At 59.9% G+C, this 26,902-nt stretch overlaps 1 protein-coding gene across 2 annotated transcripts; it reads left to right on the top strand.

The window, feature by feature from the left end:
* The first annotated feature begins 581 nt into the window (after window positions 1–581).
* GRAMD1A (GRAM domain containing 1A) lies at window positions 582–22,500 on the top strand. Of its 2 annotated transcripts, XM_032769334.2 has the most exons (19): window positions 583–742; window positions 2,907–3,108; window positions 3,807–3,827; window positions 4,676–4,760; window positions 5,380–5,483; window positions 10,015–10,110; window positions 10,815–10,895; window positions 11,313–11,434; window positions 11,810–11,963; window positions 13,334–13,541; window positions 13,792–13,932; window positions 14,700–14,818; window positions 15,262–15,404; window positions 17,990–18,093; window positions 19,484–19,657; window positions 20,128–20,215; window positions 21,323–21,430; window positions 21,696–21,816; window positions 22,350–22,500. In XM_032769334.2, the coding sequence occupies exons 2-19, from the start codon at window positions 3,010–3,012 to the stop codon at window positions 22,434–22,436; spliced, it is 2,055 nt and encodes a 684-aa protein (XP_032625225.1). In that variant the 5' UTR covers window positions 583–742; window positions 2,907–3,009; the 3' UTR covers window positions 22,437–22,500. The 2 variants fall into 2 exon arrangements, with proteins under 2 accessions (XP_074927248.1, XP_032625225.1); XM_075071147.1 differs by lacking the exon at window positions 22,350–22,500 and having other exon boundaries at window positions 582–742; window positions 21,671–21,743.
* The last annotated feature ends 4,402 nt before the right edge of the window (window positions 22,501–26,902 follow it).

Below are 26,902 nucleotides of genomic sequence, written 5' to 3'. Positions count from 1 at the left end.
CTTCTGGACCCTGGTAGGTGGCCAGGGAGTGGGGGCCAGGGCTCAGCAGGGGTAGGGGGCCTGAGCTGCAACAGGTGGAGAGGTCAGCAGGGGTGCTCTCCCCACAGCTCAGCGCACGCACACCCCCCCCCGGAGCCCCAGACACATATCCTGCACACAGTGCCCCATAACACTGTACGGGGGCATTGGGGCCAGTGCTGGCCATGACTCCCTTCCTGCTTGGCCTGAACCCAGCTGGGGGGAAGGCGTGGGTGGCTCATGCTGCCCCTGCCCTGGCTGTTCTGGAGGTTCTAGGCCCCCTCCCCCTCATGCACCGGCCCCCAGCAGCTGTTGCAGTGTCAGGCTGGCCCTGGCCATATGTTGCGAGGAGGGGTGGAGGTGACAGCAACCAGATCTGGAGCTGCCCAGGAAGCAGGGCCCCCCATGCTGTCCTTGGCACTAGGCTGAGTCCCAGGTGGCCAGTAAGTGTCAAGCACAAGGGGATATGGGGGGGGAGCATGTGATGGAGAGGGTGAGAGGAGTTTTAGAGGCAACAACATTGGCCAGCCTCATCCCTGTCCCCAGCTCTGCCAGTGCTCCTCACTCCCGACCTGCAGCCCCTGCCACTGCAGTTCTGGCTCTTTCCCCTGGGCTCTGCATGCTGAGGTTGGGCTAGGGGTGGACAGGGGCAATGGAGCCATTTGACTGCACTGGGGAGTGGAGTCAAGATGGAGCTGAGAACAAAGAGCCATTTGTGAGATGGGTAAGTCGGCTCCAGCTCAGTCCCACTGCACTGGGCTGGGACTACCCTTCATCAGACCCACAGCCCATCCCCCCCGGCTGGCACTACCCCCCATCAGACCCACAGGCCCCTCCCAGCTGTCACCACTCCTGTCACAGCCATGCCTCCCGGCTGGCACTATCCCCTGTCAGACCCAAGGTCCCCCCCCTCCAGCTGGCACCATCCCCCATCAGACCCACGAGCTCCCCTCACCTGTGGCTCTGCCTCCTTGGGGGTCTCTTCTCCTGCTCTGAGCTGTCCCCCCATTTTGGGCATCCCCAGGTGCCCCCTCTGGAATCAGAGTCATGTCATCCCATGGGAGAAGCATTTCCTGATTCTAGTCCCTAGCTCCAAGAACAGCCCTGTCTAGAGCTGGGGGCGGGGGGTGATGGGATCCCCAGGGTACAATCTGGAATTGGGGTATTGCTGTGCCCCCTTCACTCTCCAGCCTGGGCTGTCTCTCAGTATGCTTTGCTAGTGACAAGCAGCAACCCACCTCCCTGTCCCCCCCATCACTCAGCACAACAGCAGGTGGAGCCCCGCACCCAGCTAGGTTGCATGAAGGCCTCTGAAACTTTCATGAATCGCGCAGTGAAAGGCACCAGCCAGTTCCCTCTGGCTCCTCGAACCCCCCCGCCCCCGCGAGCTGTACCGTCCTGCCCTGGGCGGTACAGCTTATGTTTATAACCCAGTCCACCCCTCCCTCAAGATGGGGAGGACACGCAGCAACTTTTGTTTCCAAGCTGAGGTTTCCCAAGCACTTCAAGCAAAACACGTTGTTTTAGGCAGAATGTAAAACAGGATTATTAACTACAGAATGATCAGTTTTAAGTGATTATAAGTGGTAGACATAAAAGGACAGAGAAAGTTATCAAAGAAAATAAAAATAAGCACATAACCTAAATCTTAAACCTTAGCACACGTGGCAGTATTTTCAAGCAAGTTTCTCGCCCCAGTGGATGTTACGGTTCATAATTAAGGCTACAATTTAGGCAGGGGTCTTTTTAGTAAAAGTCACAGACAGGTCATGGGCAATAACCAAAAAGTCACGGCCAGTGACTTGTCGTGACTTTTACTAAAAATACCCCTAACTAAATGTTAGGTGCTGGGAGGGTGGCAGAGCGCTCCAATTGATGCTGCTGCTGGGGCGCGGGTGCTCCAGCGTCGCTGCTGCTCCTGGGGGTGGGGGGCGGTCTGAAGCCTCACCACCAGTACCTCTCCTCCTGGCAGGGGCAGCCTGGGGCACTGCCGCTGCTCCCGGACCACTGCTTGGGGCAGCGCCTGGGACCAGTTGCTTGGGGCTGCCAGAGCAGTGGCTGGTGCAGCTGGCCCCAGGGCTGCCCCAGTTGCTTGGGCCGCCCTGGCGTCAGCCTCACCAGCTGCAGCAGCTGTGGAAGTCCCAGAGGTCCCGGAAAGTCAAGGAATCTGTGATTTCTGTGACCTCCATGAAAGGCTCACTGCCTTATTCATAATACATAGGTTTCTCCCTTAAACCTGGGACCAGTCTCCTCTCCTGAAGTTCTTTGTCTTCTCAGGTCCTTGTTGCTTCCAGGGGAGGAGAAAGGCCAAAGCATGATGCCTCTGTTCCCTATTTTACATCCTCAGTCCATGTGCCTGGAAGACACTTGCCCAGATGGGTCCTGGTGCACTTTGCTGAGTCACAGGGTTGAGCGATCCCCTGGTGTGGTGCTTGCACAACTGTTGTTGAATTGTAAATCGCTTGATTACACCCCCCCCAACTGATTAATGGTTGATTAACACCCTCCTGAGCTGGGGTCACCACCATATAGTACAGACTCTCAAACTTAGAACATATTTTAATAACAACCATATAGCACAATCTCATAACTTCATACTCACTAACAATATACCTATTTGGACAGAACAAGGGGTTTTAGCAGATCATGACCTTTCATATGATATCATACATGGCATGCTTTGTATGAAATATCACAACTATATATGAATGATGACTGGGAGTTACAGGGTGCTATTTTGAGGTACAGTGTGCCACAGGTGGACATGGGGAGCAGGGAATGAAGGGAGGCACTGGAGGGCTAAGGGAAGGGAAGTGAAGGGCTCTGGGAGGAATGGGGAGGGGGTCTGGAGGAATACATGGGGCCCCCCTCACTCTGTCTTCCCCCAGCACAGGCAGCCCCTCCCCCCGGAGCAGCCCTAGCAGCTCTCCGTCCCTGCGAAAGCGTCTACTGCTGACCCCCCGGACCTTCCCTGAGCTCCCTGCAGGTGCCATGGTGGAAAAGAGCACAGAGAGTGCCCCAGATCGGGGCCCCTTGTCCGTCCCCCTCAACTACCCACTGAGCGCCAGGAGTTTCATCCGCAACAACAAGGTGAGGGGGGCTGGATCCTGGGGGGCTGTGGGTGTTGGGGGGTGCCAGGATATTGGGGACTTTCTGGGTGCCCCTGCTAGCCCAGCCCTGGGCTCCCTTCCCAGGTCTACCAGTACCCCTTAATCCCGACACTCAGCCCCTGCTAACCCAGCCCTGGGCTTCCCCCAGCTCTGCAGTGCCCCTTAATCCCAACCTGCAGCCTCTGATCGACCACCCCTGCCCCCCCAGGTCTGCAGTGTATTGAGGGTTGTTTGGGGACTCCCTGGATTCAGGGCTGTTGGGATCCCTATGGAGGAGCTCTGTATTGCAGTACTGAGGGCTCTGTGGGGGTCCTGGGTGTTCTTGGGAGGTGTTCGGGGGCCCATTCCTGGAGGCCAGCCTCTGGGAGGGTTCTGGGAGGTATCCCCTGGGGCATCATGCTCAGGGAAGGGCTCTTAGGGAGGCAAGTACTCAGGGGCTTGCGGGTTTATCCCTGGGGGAGCAGGCTTTGGGATGCGTCTGGGGGTCCTGATAGACCAGGGCTTTGGGGGTACCACAGGGGGCTGGGGGTCTTGGTGGGAGCAGGATTTGGGAGGTACCTTTTCGGGGAGCAGGATTTGAGGGTACCACAGGAGGCTGGGGATCTTGGTGGGAGCAGGATTTGGGGGTGTACCCCTGGGGGGCTCCTGTTCTAACCTGTCTCTCTCTTTCCCTTCCAGAAAGCGCAAAGCTGGTACAGCGTGAGTCCCCCCGGCTCTGCCTGCAGCCCCAGCATCTCACACATGCCCAGCTCCCAGGGTTCAGCTACACTTCGCCCCTGGGCACCCCTATCTCTGACCTTGGCAGTTGTGTGAGGGGGTGGCAGGAGGGACTCTGGAGACCTCCCTCATCTGAGCACAGCCCAGAGCTGGGTGCATCCCTGGGGTGGGACAGACCAGCCCTACAACACCCTCCAGCCACCCTCATCGCTACTCCAGCCCTGTGCTGAGCCCCTCACCCCTGCTCTGGGCTTTGTCTGTCCTGGCCCCCATTCATGGGGCTGAGCCCAGCCCCCCTGCTCCCTTCAGAGACCTTCCTTCCCCCTCACCTGCAGCCCTACTGGAGATGGGGGGCAGTGAGGGGGAGGAGTAAGAAGGGGGGTGGGGAGGGTCTTCGTTTATGCTTTCCTCTTCCCCGTGATTTCTGATGTGGAGTTGGGTGGGAAGGGGCAGGGGAGGAGCATGGCTGGAGGGGGAGGGGATTGGTTGGGGGAGGGGCAGGGGGTGCTCTGAGCTCTCTTTCCCTGCTAGCTCTGCTCTGCGTGGGAGAGCTACAGCCTGACTCCCACCCCTCTTTGTTTCCTGGAGCAGCCAGTGGCTGGGTTGGGGAGGGGAGCAACTTGGGCAGAACTTTCCTAGCCCCTTAACGCTGCCCTCCCAGGACCCCCCTCCCCTCCCAGAGTCCCCTCTGCGGCTGGCCCAGGGACCCCCTGGGACCCTCCCCGGTGCCCCTGCATGCTCCAAAAACATAGCTGAGAGTCCCCCTCACCACAGTTGCAGAGGGTAGGACATGGCTCGCTGCACCCCTGATGGGCCTGATCCCCCCACAGATGCTGAGCCCCACGTACAAACAGCGCAATGAGGATTTCCGCAGGATCTTCAAGGGGCTGCCGGAGAGCGAGCGGCTGCTTGTGGGTGAGGGGGGGCCATGGGGGAGGGGCACCAAGGTGGGATCGGCATGAGGGCAGGGCCAGTGGAGGGGTGTGGGACAGGGGAGGGGCAGCAGAGGCCAGCAGGGAGGGAATGTGAGTGCAAAGGAGCAGGCTGAGCAGGGAGTGGGGGCCGTGGAACAAGGCCCCGCTGCATCTTCTCACTCATCCCCCAGGTGTTTTCACAACTATTCCCCACCTGCCTCCAGTCCCTGCTCACTCAGGGGGCTCACCTCCTGTGTCTGGGGTTGGGGGGGCGGCAGTGCTGGCACTGAACCCTATGGCTCCTGCTGTACCCACTCCCCACGAGCTATTGCCCCCTCTTTTCCCCAGGCCCCCACACTGGCAGCTCCCTTCCCCCCACAGACCTGGCCTGCTCCCTGTGCTGTCAAATGGGAGTGTCTTTCTCTCCTGTACCCCCAGCTCTGCGGATGCCCCTCACTCTTGCCCTGCAGCCCCTACTAGCCCAGCCCTGTCCCCCGCCAGCTTTGGGAGTGCCCCTCACTCCTGACTCGCCGCCCCTACTCACCCAGCCCTGCCCCACCACTTCCAGCTCAGCCACAGCCCCTCCACTGGGCTGGCTTTGACATCTCCCCTCTCCCCAGATTACTCCTGTGCGCTGCAGCGCGACATCCTACTCCAGGGGCGGCTCTACCTGTCCGAGAACTGGCTCTGCTTCTACAGCAACATCTTCCGCTGGGAGACAGCAGTGAGTGACCCCCCTCAGGTGCCCTGCGGCCCTGCTCCCCCCAAGGCACTCCTGAATCCTGCACCTCCCCCACTGCCCTGGGCCCTGCCAGATTCCCCTGCCCCTCCCTCCCACCAGACACCCTGAGGCTCCACTCCCCAGGTGCCCCCAAATCCTGCACCTCCCCTGCTGCCCTGGGCCACTGCCCCTCTCCCCTCAGTGCCCCTGAGCTCTGCCCTGCCCCTGCTGCCCTGGGCTGCCTCCAGCTTCCCATCCCCGCAGGGATCCCCAAGCCCTGCCATGTCCCCACTGCCCTGGGCCACCTCCTCTGCCCCTCCACCCAGGGGCCCAGACCCTTCCCCTCCTTGTTACGGGTGCACAGGCTGGGTGCTTTGGACAGCTCTGAGTGAAATTCAGCCACGGCCTTCAAGTAGTGTGAGACCCCTAGACACACTGTAACCATGGCCAGTCTCCTCAGTTTCAGTGGCTGCTGGGTCTGACCTCGGGGCGTTCAGTCCCTGTTCACCCCATGAGCTCCCCACAGGGAGCCTGCCCAACTAGGGTACCTGGGGAAGCCTCACACTCTGCACTCAGCAGGGACTCAGCCAGCGTGTGACACAGAAGGTTTAGCAGCCTCCTGGAACACAGCCTGAGACAGATCTTGTTAGCACAGAGAGTAGCAGAGTCCATCTGGGGGAGACACAGATCCCTGGGCTCTCCCCCAAGTCCCCAAACCAGAAGACTCCCCAGTTTTGAGCAGCCCCATCAGTTACGCCCAGCTGCCCTCCTCCATCCTTTGTCCTTTTCCTTGGCAAATTGATCACCTGGCCTCCACCTCTTGTTTTTCTCCAACTCCTCACAGCTGGCTCTTGCAGAGGATGGGCCAGTATACAAAGTGTCAGCCATTGTCTGTGCCTACGCAGCCAGATGGTAGTCACGCCCCCCCACTAGGGGGCTCTGCAAGGATCACACACCTTTGTCCTACCACCTAGAAACTTGTGCCATACACAGGGGAAACTGATGCATGCATAGACTTCATACACAAAACATGAAGAACATTCCCACTTCATCACATCTCTCCCCACTTCGAGACCGAATGGGTGACCTGGGGAAGTTTGAACCCACAGTTCCCATAGATGCTCCAGCACCTCTCCCATTCCTTGGTGGGAGTTACACCTGTCTCTTCCAGTTCCATGCCCCCCACTGGGTCTGGTCTGCTTGATGATACTCGCAGGCCACACATGGGGAGGTTTTATGGGGCTTGTGCCCTTTTGCCACCCCAAAGCTTTTGGGGTTCAAACTGGAATCGGGATGTCTCCTAGCCCCCAATCTGGAGTGCTAGGATTTGGGTTCTCTGGGTTAATTTCTCCCATCTTTGCCTTGGCCCTACTCTGACCAGGCGTCTCTGTCAACAGCAGCACTCTTCCAGCTGCTTCCCCCTTCCTTGGGGCCTCTCACACCTCTGGACAAGGCAATCTGGGTTGGCAGCTGTCCTGCCCTGGCTGTGGTCCCCATGCTCAGCTGGGGTCTCTGATCCCCTCCATCTCAACTTTGCCCCTGCTGTCTCAGTGAGGGCAGGCAGCGAGCCTGCTGCTTTGCTCACAGCATCCGAGCCAGGGTGAGTTAACTCTCCCCTGCACCGGGCCACTGGACCAATCCTCTGTCCTATGCCACTCAGCTCCAGGGCTCTGATTACAGACAGGCAGGTATTCCAGAGCTTAGCAACTCCTCCCCCCTGCCAGCCAGGTCATCTGCATTTTCACTGACAGCTTTAGTCTCAGCCGCTTAGTTCCCTGGATTCAAATTCAGCTCTTTGGGCCTTACAGGAGCAGGGCCTGGATCCTGTCTCAGAGACACAATCATTCCCCAAGAGTATGTCACAGCTGATGTCCTGGAGAACCCTAACTACCAGCCACCCTGATCCCTCCTGTGTCTGCCCCAGGGTCTGAGCCATGGCAGGGTGAATGGCTTCATACCTGGGACCTTCACCCAGGTCACAGCCCCTCAGCATCTGGTGGGGCTGCACCACCCAGGGCCTGACAACAGTTCTCTCTGTCCCAGAGTCTCACCATCCCAGGAATGTCTCCCCATTGACCACCACCTTATGCTGCACTGGTGATTGGAGGGGCCTGAGCCCAGGAGATTCCAAGCAGACATATATGCTGGGGTCTGTCAGACTGACAGCCCGCTCTCTGAGCCTGACTTACAGGCTGTCTTCCCTTCACCAAGTTAACCCTTCCAGGGGTCTCAGTGACCCATGCTTCCTTGACCTTTGGGCACTGCGTAGCCTTATGTCTGTCCTGCCTGCAGTAATTAAATGTCAGGTCCCTGAGGCCCCCTGGAGGAGGTTCAACCCCTCAGCCTCTCCCCAACACCAGGTTCACTCTGGGGGTGCCTCTACGGGCTCCCCTTCCTCGGACTTGTCCCCGGGCCAGTCCCCTAGTGGTCACTTCCCATACCCAGACCAGCTGTCCACAAACTCATCGGCCAACCTGCCTGCCCTCCGCAGGTCTTTGGGCTTCCTGGCCACTAACCACACTGTAAGATTCAGAGAGCTGATCTCCTACAGCTGCTCCAGCCCCACCAGGTCCTACATGTTTTTGCTGACGGTGACCCTGGGACCTTCCCCCATTTGCAGAGATATTCTCCCAGCAGGGTGGTGATTTCCATGGAGGCCACATACTCCGAAACCTTTTCTGACCACTTACGGGGTCAGCCAGACTTAAGCAGTGGCACTTTCTCGACCAGTTCCTAGTCTCCTGTTTCCACCCCATCCATTTGCCTGAATGCCTCTATGGCCTGAGGGAGTTAGATACTGGAGCCTTTCTGCAGAGTCAAGCTGGTCGCTGCAAGCCTTCTCGGAGGCAGTGAGATCGGCATCCATAGCCCCCCTCCTTAAACTGGGGCAGCAAGTTAGTATCTAGGTTCCCTAAGGAATTGGCATCCCAGGGTCTATCCCCACTCACCACTGGGGGTCCCCCTGCCTCAGCTCCAATTCCCTCCATTTCATATCTACCAATGGGAGACCCGGTCGTGAAGACCCCTTGCTGGACTGGGGAAATAGGTCTTAGGACCATCCTACTGCTACTCTGGCTGCTCCCAGTCCCTCTTTTAGCCCAGTTTGGGTCAGGAACTGGCTCCTTAGATCGATCCTTCTCCAGCTGCACAATCAGTTGCACTTTGGTGAACTTTCCAATGTGTTGCGCTCTCCCTCTGTACAGCTCTACAGTGCCCATCTTACAGAGGTGGTTCTACACCATTTTCCGCTCTTCCTTCTAATTCCTCTTGTTTTACTGCGCCCAGCCACTTACTGCAGGATGCTCCCAGTGCCTTCAGCAGCCAACTGTCCATGGGTTACTGCATATCCCACCGCTACCACCAGCTGCCATGGACGAGCAGGCTCAGTGCTCTGGAACCACTCTGAGTGAAGTTCACACAGGACCCTTTTGTAGTATGACACCCGCCAGGACACACTCACCTGGGCCAGTCTCCTCGGCTTCAGTGCCTCCTGGGTCTGACCTCAGAGCGCTTAGCACCCCTGTTCCATGCCGTGAGCTCTCTGCAGGGAGTCTACCTGACTAGGACACCTAGGGAAGCCTCTCACGCCCTAAAGGGCCAACCCAGCTCCGCACTCAGCAGTGACTCTCAGCCAGAGAGCAGGAAGTTACAGCAAAGTCCATCTTGGAGGGATTTCTCCCTCAAGTCCCCAAACCAAGAGACTGACCAGCTTCCCGCAGCCTAGCCTCAGTCACACCCAGTTGCCTTCTTTTGTCTCTTTCCCTAGCAAACTGGTCACCTGGCCTCCACCTCTGTCTAACTTGCAGAGCATGGGCCCCAGCCTTAGCTGCCAGGGTATGGAATGTCTGGCTATTGTCTGGCCCAGGCAACCAGTTGGCAGTCACACCCGCCCCCTAGGGGCCTCTGCAATGATCACCACCTAGATACTTATGTGACACATAAAGGAAACTGAGGCAAACACACAGTATTCATAAAAAACATTAAGAAATTCCCACTTCATCACTTCCCTGCCACCCTGGGCCGCCTCCATCTTCCCTTTTACTCCCGCCCCCATCCCCACCCTGCCCCTCCTGCCCAGCTTCCCTTCCCCCCAGGTGCTTGTATGCCCCTCCCACTGATGCCCTGGGTTGCCTCCAGCTTCCTCTCGCCCACCAGGCACCTTCCTGCCCCTCCCACTGCTGCCCTCCAGCTTCCCTTTTACCACCCCCTCAACTCTGTTCTTCCTGTCCAGCCTCCCCTCCCCCTGAGGCACCTCCTGCCCCTCCCACTACTGCTCCAGGCCACCTCTAGCTTCCCCTCCCTTCCCAGGTACCCCCTGCCCCTCCCACTGCTCCCCTGAGCCACCTCCAGCTTCCCTTCTCCCCAGGCACCTCCTGCCCCTCCCACTGCTGCCCTGAGCCACCTCCAGCTTCCCTTCTCCCCAGGCACCTCCTGTCCCTCCCACTGCTGCCCTGGGCCGCCTCCAGCTTTCCTTTTACCTCCCTTCAACCCTGCCCCTCCTACCGCGCAGCCCCCTGACTGCTGCCCCTTGCAGATCTCTGTCCCGCTGCGGGAGGTGAAATGCCTGAAGAAGGAGAAGATGGCCAGGCTGATTCCCAATGCCATCCAGGTCTGCACTGCAGCTGACAAGGTGAGATAGGGCCCGGGCTTCCCCCACCCTAGGGCCCCTCTCCTTGGGGGGCAGCCCCATGCCCCTGTCTGGCCTCCACACAGCCTCTCCTGGGAGGACTGTGGCGTCTCAGGTGCCCCTGCCCGATGCAGGGTAGACACAGAGACAGTTGGGTGGGTCCTCTGGGGGCAGCCCCACAGGGAGAGGGGACAGGTCCTACCTGCAGCTCTGTGTGGCTGCTGGCATTCTCACCCAAGGAGGGGTCAGGTGGAGACCCCCTGATCCCCAAGAGGCAGGGCTGGGGAGCACCAAGGGGTGATGCCCATCCCTGCCCCTCACAGAAGTGCTGCCCAAGGGACACTGAGTCTGGCCTCTCCCAAATCACTCTGAGTTGGGACCTAGGGGGAGGGGGATTTCCTGGCAGCTGGAGGCCACTGTCTGAGCAGCATCAGTGCCCTGCTGGGCCTCCTTGTGGGAAGGAATGGGACAGGTGTGGGGGAGCCTGGAGCTGGGCTGGTAGGGGCTGCTGGTCAGGAGTGAGGGGCACCAGCAGAGCTGCAGAGAGGGGGAGCCCAGGGCTGGGCTAGCAGGGGCTGCGGGTCGGGAGTGAGGGGCCCTGGCAGAGCTCTGGGGGAGCCCAGGGCTGGGCTAGCAGGGGCTGCGGGTCGGGAGTGAGGGGCACCAGGAGAGCCAGGGGTGAGGTCTGACTTGCCCCCTCCCCCCAGCATTTCTTCACCTCATTTGGAGCCCGTGATCGCTGCTTCATGTTGATCTTCCGCCTATGGCAGAATGCACTACTGGAGAAGGTATGGCTGCGCCCAGGGTGGGGATAGGGGGTAATAGAGGGCAATTTGGGGTTGAGGATCGGGGGTGGGATCCTGGGGGGTGCAAACGGAGGCTTGGCAGTGGGGCCCATGGGTCACTGATCGTGTCCCCCCTGACCCCCCCTCCAGACCCTGTCTCTCCCCGATGTTGTTCCTTCCCCTCTCCCGACGCTGTCCTTCCCCCCGCGCTGTCCCCCCTGACACTGTTCCTCCCCCCCGACACTGTCTCCTGCCCCCGAACACTGTCCCCATGACGCTGTCTCTCTCCCCCCCAAACGCTATCCCCCCCACAGTTCCTCTCCCCTCCAGACGCTGTCCCCCGCATGCTGTCCCACTCCCCCAAACTCAGTCCCCCCCCCACGCTGTCTCTCCCCTCCCAACACTGTCTCTCGCCCCCAGACGCTGTCTCCCCGGGAGCTCTGGCATATCGTCCACCAGGGCTATGGCGCTGAGCTTGGCCTCACCAGCGAGGACGATGACTACGTCTGTCCTGTCCCCACTGACGAGCTCAATGGCCCGGGGTGAGCGTGAGCCCCCCTCCCCCCCTGCATGGGGCCAGCCACAGGCCTACGACCTCTTCTGCGGGGCCCTCAGATCTGGCTCCCTGCCCCCCCCTCCCCCGCACCTTCCCCCATCGCCCCATGAGAGAGTCTGGGTCCTCTTGCCCAAGGGGAAGCTGGAGTAGGTTGGCCACACCCGAGTGTTGGGAACCCTGGGACCCCTGTCAAATGGGAAGCCCCTGCCCTTTCCCCCCACCCCTGGACAAGCTGGCGCCCTCTCCCCTACCCGTGTGTCTGACCCCGCGACTTGCCCTGGTGTGATCCCTGACCCCACGGGACCCAGTGACCTCGACACTTGTGTCACCCCTGACACCCCAGTGACTTCCTCCCCTCCAGGCCAGTCAGGGAGCTCAGTGACATCATCGAGCTGAGAGACCTGGCCTTGCCCTGCGCTGCTGACCTCAAGCTGGAGCCCAGCCCCACGTTGGCCAGGACAGCCGCTAGTCAGAGCTTCCACTCACTGGCCAGCAGCAGTGATGGGGCAGCCTCAGTGAGTGGGGGGAAGGGTTGGTGGGGGCGAACTGGGGAAGGGAGGGGGCAGGGCCAGGAGAGGGATGGGAGGGGACAGGACTTGGGAGGGTCAGAGGCTGGGGTTGTGGGAGGTGTCATGGTGCCTGGAGTGACTCACAGCTGAGAAAGCCAAACTCAGGACAGCCAGCCAGAAAATAGGATGGACATCCCAGGCTGGGGGTGTATTCTGTCATTTGATTTCACCAAGCCAGCACTGAAACGTACCCCTGGATCACTCTACCCCTTTTACCACGGAGCACAGACTGTCCCTTGGCATTCCAGCCCTTCATTGCCCCCCAACCAAACTGCACTTTGCGATGAAAGGCAATTAAACCCAAATTCCCCACACATGAGGCTCTTCCAGTCCCAAAGGACTCGTCACTTACCTCAGATCAGATCTCCCCATAGACAGTACAGGTAGCCATTTTCTTTAATGTCTAAAACTAGCTAAGAAAAGAACTGAGCCTTATTCAAAGTCAAAGCAGATAAAATACATTACAGGTGAATGAGAATATATAAGTCCAGTTGTTAGCAGAGATTTAATGTTGGTGAATTCTTCATAAATCTCTAGAGTCCTTCTGCGAATCTTTCCATGTGTTCCATTCTCAGTCCAATGGCTCAGACTCCCTGGTCAGAGTTCAGCAGATCAGAGGTGCTGGCTCAGGCCCATGAATGGGGTGTTTATAGCTCTCCCGCACACAGAGCCAGCGGACAGGTGTCCACACAGAAAACCCATCACAACACGTGATGGACACTTGAGGCTGTGAAAAGTCCCAGTAACACTTGCTTTGATGATGGAATGCTTCAGTCTGAAGCTTCGGTCCTGTAAACACCGTATAGCCATGACATGCCAAACAGTTTTCCAGTCAGTGAATTCACACTCCGTGCTAGCTACAGGACTTTGCATCTACTGACAACTGAGCACAGCTGCATACAGGATGTGCAGGTAATACAGAGCGACAAGAGGTGAAAAGGATTTTCAGGTACCAGTTAATCAGTTACAGCCACCAGGATGTTGGTAAATACAGTTACCATCAGTTCTTGGTTTCTGTCAACACAAGTGCATGGGCTTGTCTTAGTTAGCCTAGTTAACAGCCCTTTGTTACCCACACACAGTAAATTAACCCCTCTTCCAGGTCCTGCCCTGAGCTGGCCAGCTGCCAGCACCATAGGAGTTTGGGGGGGAGTATTGGGGGAGAAGGGGGTGGGGATGGGGGAGCTTTGGGGAGTTGGGGAAGGGAAGGTCAGGGCCGGAGTTGGTTCTAGGGGAGGTTGGGGAAGGAAAGGAGCAAGGCTCAGGGAGGTTTTGGGCCCATGTTGGGCCCCCCTTACTTTTCCTTCCCCCCCTAGCTGGCAGAGGACCCCGAAGAGAATGTGGACAGCCAGGCGGATACTGCCTCCAACTGCACAGCGACACCGGTGCTGGAGCCCCTGAAGGCTGTGGTGCTGGGGGGGGACCCACTGCCTGCCCTGGGGGACCTGCTGCCTCATGAGGAGCTCCCCACTGACACCAGCAACTCCTCCTCCTCCTCCTCCTCCTCCTCCATCCAGGATGAAGGTGACAGCCCTGCCCGAACATACCAGCCCTCAGCTTTAATCATTAGGCCTCACCCCTCTCCCAGAGCCAAGGAGAGAACCCAGGAGTCCTGGCTCCCAGCCCCCCTGCTCTAACCACTAGGCATCACTCCCCTCCCAGAGCCAGGAATAGAACCTAGGAGTCCTTGCTCCCAGTCTGCCTGCTCTGATCCCACTGTCCTCCCAGAACTGGGTTAGGACCCAGGCAGCTCCTCACCCCTCTCTTCCGACAGTGGAGGTGGACACCTTCTCAGACCTGCCCGGGCGGGTGGTGCTGAACTGCGTCTATTGCCTGGGGGCTGAGCGGCTGCAGCAGATGCTCTTCAGCGACTCGCCGTTCATGCAGAGTTTCCTGTGCCAGCGCAAGTTCACAGGTGGGGCAGGGCAGGGGTGCAGGCTAGGGGCTGAGTCTTCCCTGGGGCCATGAACTGGCTGCTCCCTGCCACCTTCCAGATGACAGCAGGGCTGGGGCTGGCTCACTCCTCAGGACACCTATGGGGCGCTGCTGGCCCAAGTCAAGGTGTATGGGGCAGGGTACCCGGTAGCTCCGGGCCAGGTGGCCTTGTGGAGATCCCGAAGCTGAGTGGGGCAGGGCCAGGAGCAGCCAGTGCAGGGTGAGGGCACTCTCCACCCCAGGGCACACACCCCACACCACCCAAGCCGTGGGTGTTGGGCATGTGTGTGGCAGGCACAGGAGGGCAGTGCAGTGAGGTGTCGCCCAACACCTGGGACCTGCTGCCCTCATAGAGTCTGGGCTTGGTGCTCCAAGGAGCTGCCAACTGCAGTACAGGGGAGGCCTTGAACTGGGCACCAGGCCCACGCCTGGTGCTGCGCATGACCCATGTGGCCTGTGCCAGCTGGGGGACATAGGTCACCAGCTCTGGCGGCTGATGCCTGTTGTAGCACTGGCCACGCTAGCCATGCACTCGCTCTGGCTGGAGGGGAGCAAACTCACTGCAGGGCCCAGGAGGGAAGGGTGTTCATGCTGCCGGGCGCCCCACTGGGCCACGCCTGTTTAGTGCCACCAAGGGCAGGGCCCTGTATCTGGGAGTTGGGGACCAGAGGCACGTGTGGGGGGAGATGGGGGGAGGCCCCTGAGTGGAGGATCCCCCCGTCCTGACATACCCCCTGCTCTCCCCAGATGTGACACTGACCTCATGGAGTGGCAAGAGCAAGTGCCACCAGAGCCGTGTCCTCTCCTATACCATCCCCCTCAGCAACCCGCTGGGGCCTAAGGCAGCTGCTGTGGTGGAGACGCAGGTGAGGGGGCAGTGGAGCCCCAGGAGGGCGTGAAGGAGCAGAGATACAGGGTAGCGGGATGGGAGGGCTGGACGGGGTGGGCTGGACTGCGCTGTGTGGGGTGGCAGGTCGGGTGGGGCTTGACTGCATGGTGGGGGGCTGGACTGCGTGGTGCAGGGTGGCAGGTTAGGGATGGGGCTGGACTGCATGGTGAGGGGACTGGACTGTGCAGTGCAGGGCACAGGTCAGGGGTGGGGCTGGACTGCATGGTGCGGGGCTGGAGTGCGTGGTGCAGGGTGGCAGGTCAGGGGTGAGGCTGGACAGCATGATGGGGGCCTGGACTGCGCGGGGCGGGGTGGCAAGCATGTGGGAGGTAGCAAGTGCAGGATGGCGGCAGGCGTGGTGGGACAATGCGGGGCTGTTTCTGGCCTGTGATGGGATGAGCAGAGCTGGCCTCCTCCCAGACCCTGTTCCGTGCCAGCCCCGATAGCGGTGCCTGCGTGGTGGACTCGGAGGTGATCACGCAGGGCATCCCCTACCAGGACTACTTCTACACCGCCCACCGCTACTGCATCAGCACGCTGGCCACAGGCACGGCCCGTCTCAGGTACCGCCCTGCCTCAGAGCTCCTCTGCAGTGGGGGACTTGGGGGGGCACCCCCCATCCAGAGAGTGGTGCTGGGAATTCCTCTGGTGGCTGACTCTCTTTGTCTCATGGCTGCTCCACACTATGAAAGTCAGACCCTTTGAAATCAGCAGGTCCAGAGAACTTGCACCCAAGAGTTTGAAAAGAGCTGGCTGAGGAACTCACTGGCCCGTTAAGATTAATTTTCAGTAAGTCTTGGAGCACTGGGGAAGTTTCAGAGACCTGGGAGAAAACTACTGTTGTGCCACCCTTTTAAAAAGGGTAAAGGGGATGGCCTGCGTAATTATAGGCCTGACAGCCTAACAGCAATCCTGGGAGAGAGAAAGGAGCAGCTGATATGGACTCAGTTAATAACAAATTAAAGGAGGGGGATGGAATTAATGCCAATCGCCATGGGTTTATTGAGAATAGATCCTGTCGCTAACTTGGTCTCTTTGGGAGGAGATTTCAAAGCTGGTGGCAGGAGGGAACAGTGTTGATGTAACACACTTAGATCATCTGTGGCCTTTGTCTTGGGACTACATGACATTTAGAGTGACAAACCGAGACTGATGCAAAATCAGGACGGCTTGGTGAGCTGGCCATGAGCACATGGTACCTTGTAATACGGCTCCATGTAACTGTCCAGCTAGCCACAAAGAGCGTTGGCCACGCGCTTAGGCCGGGAGGACTCTGTCCCTCCTCTGTGTGAAGCAGGGATGGTGAAAAGATTTGGGGGTTGTGGAGTCCCCCATCCCAGTGGCTCTGTGCCAGTGATCCAGCCTCTGCGTTATTTCCTGCTCCCCCAGTGTGTGTCCTCTGCTAATGCGACCAGGGATGAATTGAAATTTTCTTTCAGACCATTGATAAAGCTGCAAATAGCACAGCCCAAGACCCAATCCCTACGGGACCCCTTGGAGATACCCCCCTCAAGGGCTGGTTCCTGTTTACAGGTTTGTTTCGGGCCCTCTGTTAGCTGGCCATGAATGCGTTCAGTGTGGTTCATGACGATTTCGTATCAGTCTCGGTTTGTCATTCTAAATGTTGTGTGGTCTCAAGTCAAAGGCTGTAGAAGATCTAAGTGTGTTATGTTTCGGAGTAGCAGCCATGTTAGTCTGTGTCCGCAAAAAGAACAGGAATACTTGTGGCACCTTAGAGACTAACACATTTATTTCAGCATGAGCTTTCATGAGCTACAGCTCACTTCTTCGGATGCATGGACCATTCTATGCATCCAAGGAAGTGAGCCATAGCTCACGAAAGGTCATGCTGAAATGATTTGTTAGTCTCTAAGGTGCCACAAGTATTCCTATTCTTTAAGTGTGTTATGTCAACAGTATTCTCTTCTGCTGCCAGCCGTGGCATCTCCCAAAGAGATACCAGCTGAACATGGGGTTCCCATGCAACACTGGGGCCAGAGGGACTAATGTAGCCCTGGATGCACAAATGGGAATCTCGAGGAGAAGCAGGGAGGTGATTTTCCGTATAGGTTTGGCCCTAGTGTGACACTGCTGGGCCCCTATGTCCAGTTCTGTTGCCCACAGGCCAAGGAGGATGGTGATAAATTGGGGAAGAGTCCAGGAAGAGCCCCAAGAATGAGAAAGGGTCAGGAACCCTACCTGAGAGGGAGAGGCTCCCGGAGCTCCAGCTCTTTCACTTAACCCAGAGTAGGGTCAGGGGTGAGGCTCCTGTCTGGCTTTGCTGCATGGGGTCAGACACCCAGTGCTGGGCTCGTCTCTCTAGCAGACAAAAGTCCAACACGAGCAGCCAGCAGCTGGAAGTTGAAGCTGGACTAAATCAGCCTGGAACTGAACTGTGCCCAGAACTAAGCCCTGGAACAATTTCCCAGGCTGTGCAGATTCCCATTCATTGCCCATCTGTAAAGCCCACATAGGGCTGGCAGGTCCCCGACTCGGCAGGCAGCCCCATCTGAGTACTCCCTCTAGGGACGTCCTGAGCTCCATCTGCAACAGGACTGGTTCCCCCAGCTCCTGGGGGCTGCCACAGATCCTCCCACCTCCAACCGTCAGAAACCATTTTCTCTCCATTACCACCGGCGCCTGTCCAATCCAGCCTCATTGAGCCTTGTGCCCTGTCCTGCCCCCACCCCCTGCTGGATTTATGGGGTGCACATGGAGCCTCTTAGCGTGCTCTGGGGGCTAACCAAGCTCAGCTCTTCCCGACCCTCTCAGGAGTTCAGCCTGAATGTCCTGCAGCCCCCTGCACTGGCCTGGGTGGAGCTGATCTTTCTTGGCCCTGGGGGACTAAAGCTGGAGCCAGGACCACGGTGAGGCCCTGCTGCAGCCGTGGGGTGGGGGCAGGCATTCGTTCAGGGCAGGCCCATGCTAGGGGTGGCTCAGCTCAGATGAGCACAATGATGCCTTCTGGCCTTGGGATCTGTGACAAGGGGGCCTGCTGCTGGGAATCTCTGGGCAACAGGCCCCCACTGCATCTACTCTAGGGAGCTGCTTCCCAGCATCTTGGTCTGGCAGCTCACCTCCACCCCAGTGCTCCCCAAGGAGCAGATCATTCACGCACACACACACCCCCAGGCTCTGCCTTCCCCAGAGTCTCCTCCGAGATCCGGTACCGGAAGCAGCCCTGGAACCTGGTGAGAGCCCTGATTGAGAAGAACACGTGGAGCGGTGTGGAGGAGTACTTCCAGCACCTGGGTACGGGGTTTCTGGCACCTGGGTTGGGGGGCAGGATGGACGGAGACTGCGAGGGATGGCTAGTGCCAGGGTAAGAGGGCAGATGCTGAAGAGCGTACCCAGCGCTGGAGTCTGGGAGTGCTCTGGGGACTCAGAGGTGCCTGTGGAGGGAGGGGGGCCTGGAGGGGCAGGGGGCTGTCAGAGGGTATCGGGCAGGGATGGAGATATGGGGGGTAAGAGGCTACTGGGGGCCAATGTGGATGGGGCTGCGCGGGCTGCTGAGGCGAGAGAGATGACGTGGGTGGAGGGCGGGTGAGGCGACGGGGGGCTGGGCAGATGGGGCCATGTCACAGGCTTGGTGCTTTTGAAGAGCTCTGAATCAAACCCAGGCAGGACCCTCTTCAGGATAACATCCGCAGACACTCTCACTGTGGCAAGAAGCCTCCTTGGCTTCAGCGCCTCCTAGGTCTGAGCTCAGAACGTTCAGCCCCCTGTTCCACAGTGAGCTCCCCCCAAAGAGTCCGCCTGGATGGGACACCTGGGGAAGCCTCACATGCCCCCAAAGAGCCCTGCATCCCAACTCCGCAGCATGTGACACAGAAGGTTTATCAGCTGTCTGGAGCACAATGAAGGCAAGTTATCTGTTAGCACCAAACCCAGGAAGTTCCAGCCACGTCCATCTTGGTCAGACCCAGAGCTCCAAGCCTTGATCTCCACCCGAGACCCCCAACAGGAGGCTGAGACCTGCTTCCAGCAACCCACCCTCAGTCATGCCCAGCTGTCCCTCCTCCATCCTTCATTCCCCTTCAGGGCAAAGAGGGTCACCTGGCTGCCTCTCCTCCATCCTTCATTCCCCTTCAGGGCAAAGAGGGTCACCTGGCCTCCACCTCAGCTTTGTTCTCCCTGGTTGTAGCCCCTGGGTCATCAGTTGCTGAGTTACAAAATGTCCAGCCATCATCTGGGTCTAGGTAGCCATTCAACAGTCCCACCCAGTTCCCTGGGTCTCTGCAAAATTAACCCCCCTTTCCCTCCAGCTAGGTAAACATGCAGCACACTGGGGAAATTGAGGCACATCCAGCACTCAACAAAATACTAAGAAAATTCCCACTGCGTAGTATCCCATGAGCGGTGGAAGGAGTGGGATGGGTAAAGTGAGGGGGCTGGGGAGGTGACGTGAAGGGGTCTGGGCAGGGCAGGCCGCCAGTCAGAGGGGGTTTCCCAATAAATCCATTGGTTGGGTGGGGGTGACACAGCTGGGCTGAGGGCAGCTGGAGGGACACAGTTGGGATGGGCCCTGAACTCCATGTGGCTTCCTCCCTCTGGGCTTCATGGGGTGCGTGTGCCCCCCCCCCCAGGCATCTCACCCCCTGACAGGGCTGGCACAGGTATCTCACCCCCCTTGGTGTTGCAGGGCTGGCGCTGGCACGAGCGGAGAAGACGCTGCTGGAGGAGAGTGGCAGTGGGACGGAGCCGCGGGGGCTGCGCCGCAGGAAGCACACACTGAGCTGGAGGGCCCCCCATGCTGAGCCCACCCTGGCCACGCTGCCCCCCAGCAAGACAGGGCCCTGCCCCCTGCGCCCCTCTGGTAAGGGAAAACATGACCCTGCATGTAACCCACCCCATCCCCACCCATGTTTAGAGGGGACCTGTCCCCCCGCTCGGGTAAAGGGGAACCTGCGCACAACCCTCCACCCACAACCTACCCCCCATCCAAAGGAAATGTGCCCCCTCCTGTAATCTGCCCCCAGAACCTGCCCCTAGCCCCATCCCATCCTAAAGGGAACCCACCCCCTCAAACCCATCCCCATCCCCCACACCCAGGTAATGGGGAACGCACCCCCATCACCCTGTCTGGAGCCTGCCCCCATCACCACCCCCCCCGGAAAGGGGGAACATGCCTTGTCCCCGATGGTCCCCCATCAGGGAGCCTGCAGGGGCAGCTATTCCTCCCCCCCAGAGGATGGGAGACGGGCTGTTGCAGTCCCCTATGGGGAGTGACTCCTGGGCACATGGGGCTGGCCTGGCCCCCGCCTAACCTGCCCCCTCTCCCCGCAGGCAGCCTGGCAGCCCAACTCTCCCAGCAGCTCGTGGAGCGGAGCCGGGGCCCCACTGTGTCCACCCTCATCCTCATCGTCAGCCTGGTGTAAGGGGCATGTGGGGCTGAGCTATGGGGAGGCAGGGGTGGGTGATTGAGCTATAGGGAGATGGGACTAAAGGGGTCTGGGGCTCTTTGGAGGAGTGATGTGGGGGGCCAGGCAGGGCTCTGGGGGGCATAATGTGGGGAGCTGGGGCAGGGCTCTGATGGGAGTAATGGGGAGGTGGAGCTTTGTGTGACGGGGGTCCAGGATTTGGGGCACACCCATCCAGGGGCGGGCTCAGGCTGGACTCTGGGTGATGTGAAGGGGTAGAGTCCAGGTGGTAGAGTAGGGGCACCCCCTGGGGGCACAGTCACAGCCCCTTTCCTGAATTGGGATGTAGGTGTTGGACTGGGCTAGGGGTGGGGGATGGGAGCTGCTCTGTGCATGGCCAGGCAGGGACTGTTGGTGAAGGGAGTTGTGTGAGGGGGAAGGGGTTGAGTAGGAAGAGGGGGTGTGTATGGGGAGGGGGGGGTGTGGGGAGGGAGCTATGAGATGATTTTCAGGGGTGAGGACTCATGTGTCTCTTTTCTTCCCTCTGTCTCTGCTGCCTCACAGGATCTGTGTGAGGTACAGTGTGACCTCCCCTGCCCCCCACCCCCATGTCCCGCTGGCTGCCATGGACCCCCTGACCCTCCCCCTTGTGCTCCAAGACACCCCCTCAGCACCACCCCTGCCCTGCCGAGCCCCCTCCCTAGTGTTCTGAGCTCCCAGTACTCTGGAGCACTGACTGAGGTGGCATGATTTGCATACTGCGCTCTGATTAGCCAGCATACCACTGACATGCTGGATGGTGGCAGGCCTCAGCTCCGGACCCTACCAATCAGAGCGCAGTATGCAAATCTGACAGCCTGTCTTGAGCATGTTCTGGGCAGGGAGATGGGGCCTGAGACAGTCATGCATGTAACTGGGGGGCAGGGCCAGAACTCCTGGTTTCTCTCCCTGGCTCTGGGAGGGAGTGGGGTGTAGCGGTTAGAGCAGGGGGCTGGGAACCAGGATGGCTGGGTTCTGCCCCATGTACTCAGGGCTGTGTTCTAGGGACACTGGGTGACCCTTAACCAGGATCAGGCCTGTGGCGATGCTCTGCCAGCCCCTCATCCTTCCTTTCCCCCCAGCCTGCTGGTCCTAGTGGTTCTCAACGTGATGCTGTTATACCGGCTGTGGGCGCTGGAGCATACGGCCCGCGCTTTCCAGGCCTGGCAGGCTTCCGCACTGGCCCGAGGGTGAGTGATCCCAGCAGGGGGCTGCCTGGGAGGGGAATGGGGAGATTTCTGGCAGTGGGGAAGGGGGGTAGTGTGGGGAACACAGGCCAGAGTGATGGGGGCAATCCCAGTGGCGAGGGAGGGGGCCGCAGGAGGAGCGCAAGAGGCGAGGGGTTGGGTATTGTTGAGGTGGGGTCAAGGTGCCAGGGGAGGGGTCCCAGCAGCTGGCATTTGGGGCAGATGGGGTGACCCCCATTTCAGCAGGCAGTGACCTCCTGCCCCCCAGGAAGCTGCCCCGGTCAGCAGGCGAGTGGGCCGAGGTCCTGGAGCTGCAGCGGCGTTTCCATGGTGCCGAAGTGCAGAAGTGGAGGCAGATCCTGGAGGCCTCTGTGGAGCTGCTGGATGAGGTGATGCTGCGAGGCCGGGCCAGGCTTGCTCGGCTCTTTGGGTCTCTGCCCATGGGGGGCTGCAGCTCTGCTCGTGCAGCCCCCCTGGGCCTGACTCCCCGTGCCTGCTCTTCAGCTTTGGGGACAGCAGGACCAATGCGCAGTCACCCAGCCTGAGTCCTGCACCCAAAGCTGCTTGGAGTGCCCCCTGTCTGACAGCAGGACCCTAGTGGAAGCCCAGCCCATCTGGTGATCCAGGAGCCCGAGGAAAGAGGAGTCACTGGGGAAAGTGTCATCTGCTGGTTAGAGTAGAGGGGCTGGGCACCAGGACTCCTGGTTTCTCTCCTCAGCTCTGGAAGGGGAGTGGGGTTAGTGTGTTGGGTGTCTGGGCACCAGGACTCCTGGGTTCTCTCCCTGCTTTGAGGGGAGTGTAGTCTAGATGGGGGGAGGGGTGGGCTGGGAGCCAGGACTAGAAGGCTGAAGCCCTCTTCATGAGCTGTCAGCCATTCAGGAATAACTGGTACCTCTCCTGCCCCCCACCCTCACCCCCCCAGATGAAGGTCTCCCTGGAGAAGCTGCACCAGGGCATCATGATGGCAGAACCACCCCCGGAGCCAGGCCAGGCTGATGCTATTTCCTGAAGCTGCACTGGCCTCCGGGAGCCATGGGGGACTGAGCTGGATCTGAGACTGCAGCTAGGTCAGCGCCGCCCAGACACGCCTGTGGGCCGGCTCCTTCAGCCGAGTCAGCGCCGTTCAGCCAGCTCCCTCGACTGGCTCAGCGCTGCCTGGGCGCCCCTTGTCGGCCAGGTCAGTACTGCTTGACGCCCTCATTCAGCTGGCTCCCTCAGCCAGGTCAGCACCGCCCGGACACTCCTCATCGGCTGGCTCCCTCGTTCGGGTCAGCGCCATCCAGACGCCTCCTGCAGGCCAGTTCCCTCCACCAGGTCAGTGCCGCCTGGATGTCCCCGTTCAGCTGGTGCCCTTGGCCGGGTCAGCGCTGCCTGGACATCCCCCTTCGGCTGGCTCCCTCAGCCAGGTCAGGACCGCCTGGACACCCCCCTTCAGCAGGCTCCGTCGGCCAGGTCAGCGCTGCCTGGACACCCCCCTTCGGCTGGCTCCCTCGGCCGGGTCAGGACCGCCTGGACACCCCCTTTCGGCTGGCTCCCTCGGCCGGGTCAGGACCGCCTGGACACCCCCTTTCGGCTGGCTCCCTCGGCCGGGTCAGAACTACCTGGACACCCCCCTTCGGCTGGCTCCCTCGGCCGGGTCAGCGCCGCCTGTACGCTTCCCAGGGTCTGCTTCTCCTGCTGGGTCAGCAGCACCTGGCCATTGGCTGGTGTCAGCACTGGCTTGGGCTGCCCTGCTCTTCTGCCACCCCCCAGCGGAGCAGGTCTCTGTGGTGACAGCTAGGTGGAGGCCGCACCGGGGGACACATGGAAGATCCCCTGGGATTAGCTCTGCCCCCCGCGATCTGCCCACTGCCTGCAACCCAGGACAACGGTGGCTGGACTGCAGCTGCCAGCTGGGTACGGCCCACCATGTCTGCTGCCTGGTGGCCTGTCGTGGGCTGGGGGAACCCATCCAGTCTGGGCTAGGAATTGACTTTCTAAGTGGTCTAGCTGCATGGTGTTACTGTGGGGTGTGGCCAGGGCAGTTCCCCTGCCCCCTTACCTTGGAGCCAGGACTCCTGGGTCCTCTGCACTGGAGCAGGGGAACCCTTGGGGCAAACTCCGTGCAGTGCAGGGGGCACTGCCCATGGCTCTGCCTCCTTCCCCAAACACTCAATTCCTAGTGGGCCCGGTGCTTACCAGGCACTGGGTCGTTGTCTCCTGGCCTGGGCCTCTTGTCCTTCGCCGCTGCTGGAAGGGGCTGGGCTGCGTGTGAGCCTCCCAGCCAGCCTGCACACCGTCTTCTCCCTCATCCTCAGTGTTATGGGGCTCGTCCCCCCGCCCCCCCCGTCACTATTTATTAGCTGATTAAAGTGTGGCTGGTATAGCGCCGCCCAGGGTGAGTCTGTGTGTGTCTGTCCGGGGGTGAGGGAACCACAAGGGAGAGGACCCCCCCAATGTCCCTGTTCAACTCTTCCAGCGCCTCCCCCCACAGCCCCCCGCAGAGAGAATAAATCTTTTTAAGAGACAATCACAAATATATGAGGGTTGTTTTTTCTTCCTGCCCCTCCCCCTGTTACCCCCAGTCAGCACCCCTGCCCCCATCAACCCCCTGCCTCACTCCGCCTGGTCCTCCCCCACAGCCAGAGCCTGCCAAGGCTCCAATCCCTCCCCCCACTGCCCCCCAGCCAGTGCTCCCCCCGACCCCAGCCAGCACTCCTGCCTCTCCCCATCAACCCCCTGCTACTCTGCCCCCTGCCAATGCTCTTGCTCCTCCCGCCTGCTCCCCAACTACTACTGCTGCCCTTATCAACCCCCCGCATACCTGTTCTGAGCAGGGCCCCCCCAGCCAGCACTCCCCCCTGCTCCCCAGCCACTGCTCCTGCCCTTATCAGCCCCCTGAATCCCAGCTCTGTCCAGGGCCCCCACCTCAGACAGCACTCCCCATACTGCCCCCATCAGCGCACCCCTCCATTCCCCCCGGCCAGTGTGTCCACACCCTGCTCTGCCCAGCGCACCCCCTCTGCCCCACAGCTACTGCGCCTGCCCCCATCAACCCCCTGCATCCCTGCTCTGCCCAGGGCCGCCCCAGCCAGCGCTCCCCTCCGTCCCCCCAGGCAGTGCTTCTGACCCTGTGTCCATGCCCTGCTCTGCCCAGCACCCCCCGCCAGTGCTTCCACCCCAACTGCCAGGGGACAGAGATGGGCCCAGCAGCTTCCTGCAGCCCACCCGAGGACACAGCACCTGGCCTAACCTAGCAGCAAGCAGAGACCCCTCTTGTGGTCCTTAGACATTGGTCATGAGCCCAATCCTCACCCACAGCCCTGCTAGTGTCCCTCACTCCTGACTCACATCCCCTGCCAGCCCAGCCCTGCAATGCCCTTCACTCCTGACCTGCAGCCCCCTGCCAACCCACCCTTGGGCTCTCCACCCAGCCACACTGGTGTTGCACACTACTGACCCACAGCCCCCTGCTATCCCAGACCTGGGCTCCCCACCCAGCCCTGCAATGCCCCTCACTCCTGACCCACAGCCCCCTGCCAATCCAGCCCTGGACTCCCCCCAAGATCTCCTGGGGCTCCTCACTTCTGCCCTACAGCTCCCTACTATCCCAGCACTTGGCTCCCAACCCTCCCTTGTGGTGCCCCTCACTCCTGACCCATAGCCCTTGCTAGCCTAGTCCTCAGCTCATGACACACAGTCCCTGTTCTCCCAGCTCTGGGCCAATCCCATAAAATCTGCCAGGGCCTCTCAGTCCTGACCCACAGCCCCCTGCAAACCCAACACTGTGCGCCCCCGTACCACCTGCTGGTGCCCCTTACTCCCAGCATGCACACACTGAGGATGCCTGAGCTCTGGTTGGGCTCTGGGGTGACTCAAGGTTAAGGAAGAAGAGTCCTGTGGCACCTTATAGACTAACAGAAGTATTGGAGCAAAAGCTTTCATGGGTGAATACCCACTTCATCAGACACATGTTGCTTTTTTACAGATCCAGACTAACCTGGCTACCCCTCTGATACTTGAAGGTTAAGGATGACACTAATCCATGTGTGTCAAGGTGGCGGGTGCCTCCAGCTGGAATCGCACCCATCCGCTTCTGTAACCTGCACTTCCTGGGCCAAGGCTGCCTTCAGCTGTGAGAGAGTGAGCGGCTTTGGCCAGGCAGCACCTGCAGGGGGCAGCACAGCATGATCCTCAGGGTGCTGGGGAAATACTGTACAGGGCTGGGGGTGGCATGGGAGGGGGCAGTGCAGGGCTGGGGGCGGCATGGAACAGAGCAGTGCATTGATGGGGCCAACATGGCATGGGGCAGTGCAGGGGCTGTGCTTAGAGGCAGTGTGGTGCAGTGTTGGGCTGTGAAGTACTGGGGGACAGTGGTGACAGTGACCCAGACTCTCTCTGTGGCAGGGCCCCTGCCCCATACCCCAGACTTGTCTCCCAGCCTCATCAGTGGGTTGAAGCCCCACTGAGCCCCTGTGATGGGCTGAGTGAGGTGTGGTGAGCCTACCTCACACACCCAGCCTCAGGCTCAGCCCGCAGCTGGGGCCGTCGCTTCCCGAGCCCAGAGGGAGCTGGGCAGGGCCGGCGCTTCCATTTAGGCGGCCTAGGCAATCGCCTAGGGCGCCAGGATTATCGGTGGGCGGCGTGTTGCCAGAGGGGGCAGCAGGTCGCTCTGGTGGAGCTGCCGCAGTCGTGGCTGCGGATGGTCGGCTGCTCCGCGGCTCTGGTGGAGCTGCCACAGTCGTGCCTGCAGGAGGTCCACCAGAGCCGCGCGAGCAGCCGACTGTCCGCAGCCACGACTGTGGCAGCTCTACTGGAGCCGCGGGACCAGCGTGCAGGGCGGTGAAATTGCTGTGCGCCTAGGGCGCTAAAACCCCTAGCGCCGGTCCTGCAGCTGGGCAGAGACAAGTGGTGCCCTTAGAATCCCAGACCCATCAGGTTAGAAGGGACTGCAGGGGTCTGGTCCAATCCCAGCCAAAGTGCAGGATTTGATGTGGCTAAACCATCTCAGACAAATGGCTCCAGCCTCCTTTCGAAAACCTTCAGTGAAGGAAATTCCACAACCTCCCTAGGTGTCTGGTCCATTGTCCTACTGTTCTTACCATTAGGAAGTTTCTCCTGAGATTTAATCGAAATCTGCTCTGCTGTAGTTTGAACCTGTTGCCTCTTATCCTGCCCTCCATGGCAAGAGAGAGCAACTTTTCTTCATCATTTTTATGGCAGCCTTTCAAATATCTGAAGACTATCATGTCCCCCTTAATCTCCTCTTTTCCAAACAACCTACCCAATTCCTTTGCTCAGATGGTTTTCATTCCATCCCTTTGATCATCTTTGTCACTCACCTCCAGATCATTTCTAGTTTCTCTACGTCCTTTCTAGACATTGGTGACCAAAACTAGACCCGCTACTCCAGCTGAGGCCTCACCCCACTTGAGATGTTGCTTTTAGCGACCTGGCTGTGCCCCTACGGCTGTGCTGCTAAAAGTCGTGCAGTGT

Source organism: Chelonoidis abingdonii, chromosome 11 (assembly GCF_003597395.2).
Source record: "Chelonoidis abingdonii isolate Lonesome George chromosome 11, CheloAbing_2.0, whole genome shotgun sequence".
Classification (NCBI taxonomy): Eukaryota; Metazoa; Chordata; order Testudines; family Testudinidae; genus Chelonoidis; species Chelonoidis abingdonii.
Note: the sequence above shows the minus strand (reverse complement) of the source record. Positions and strands in the feature narration are given on the sequence as shown.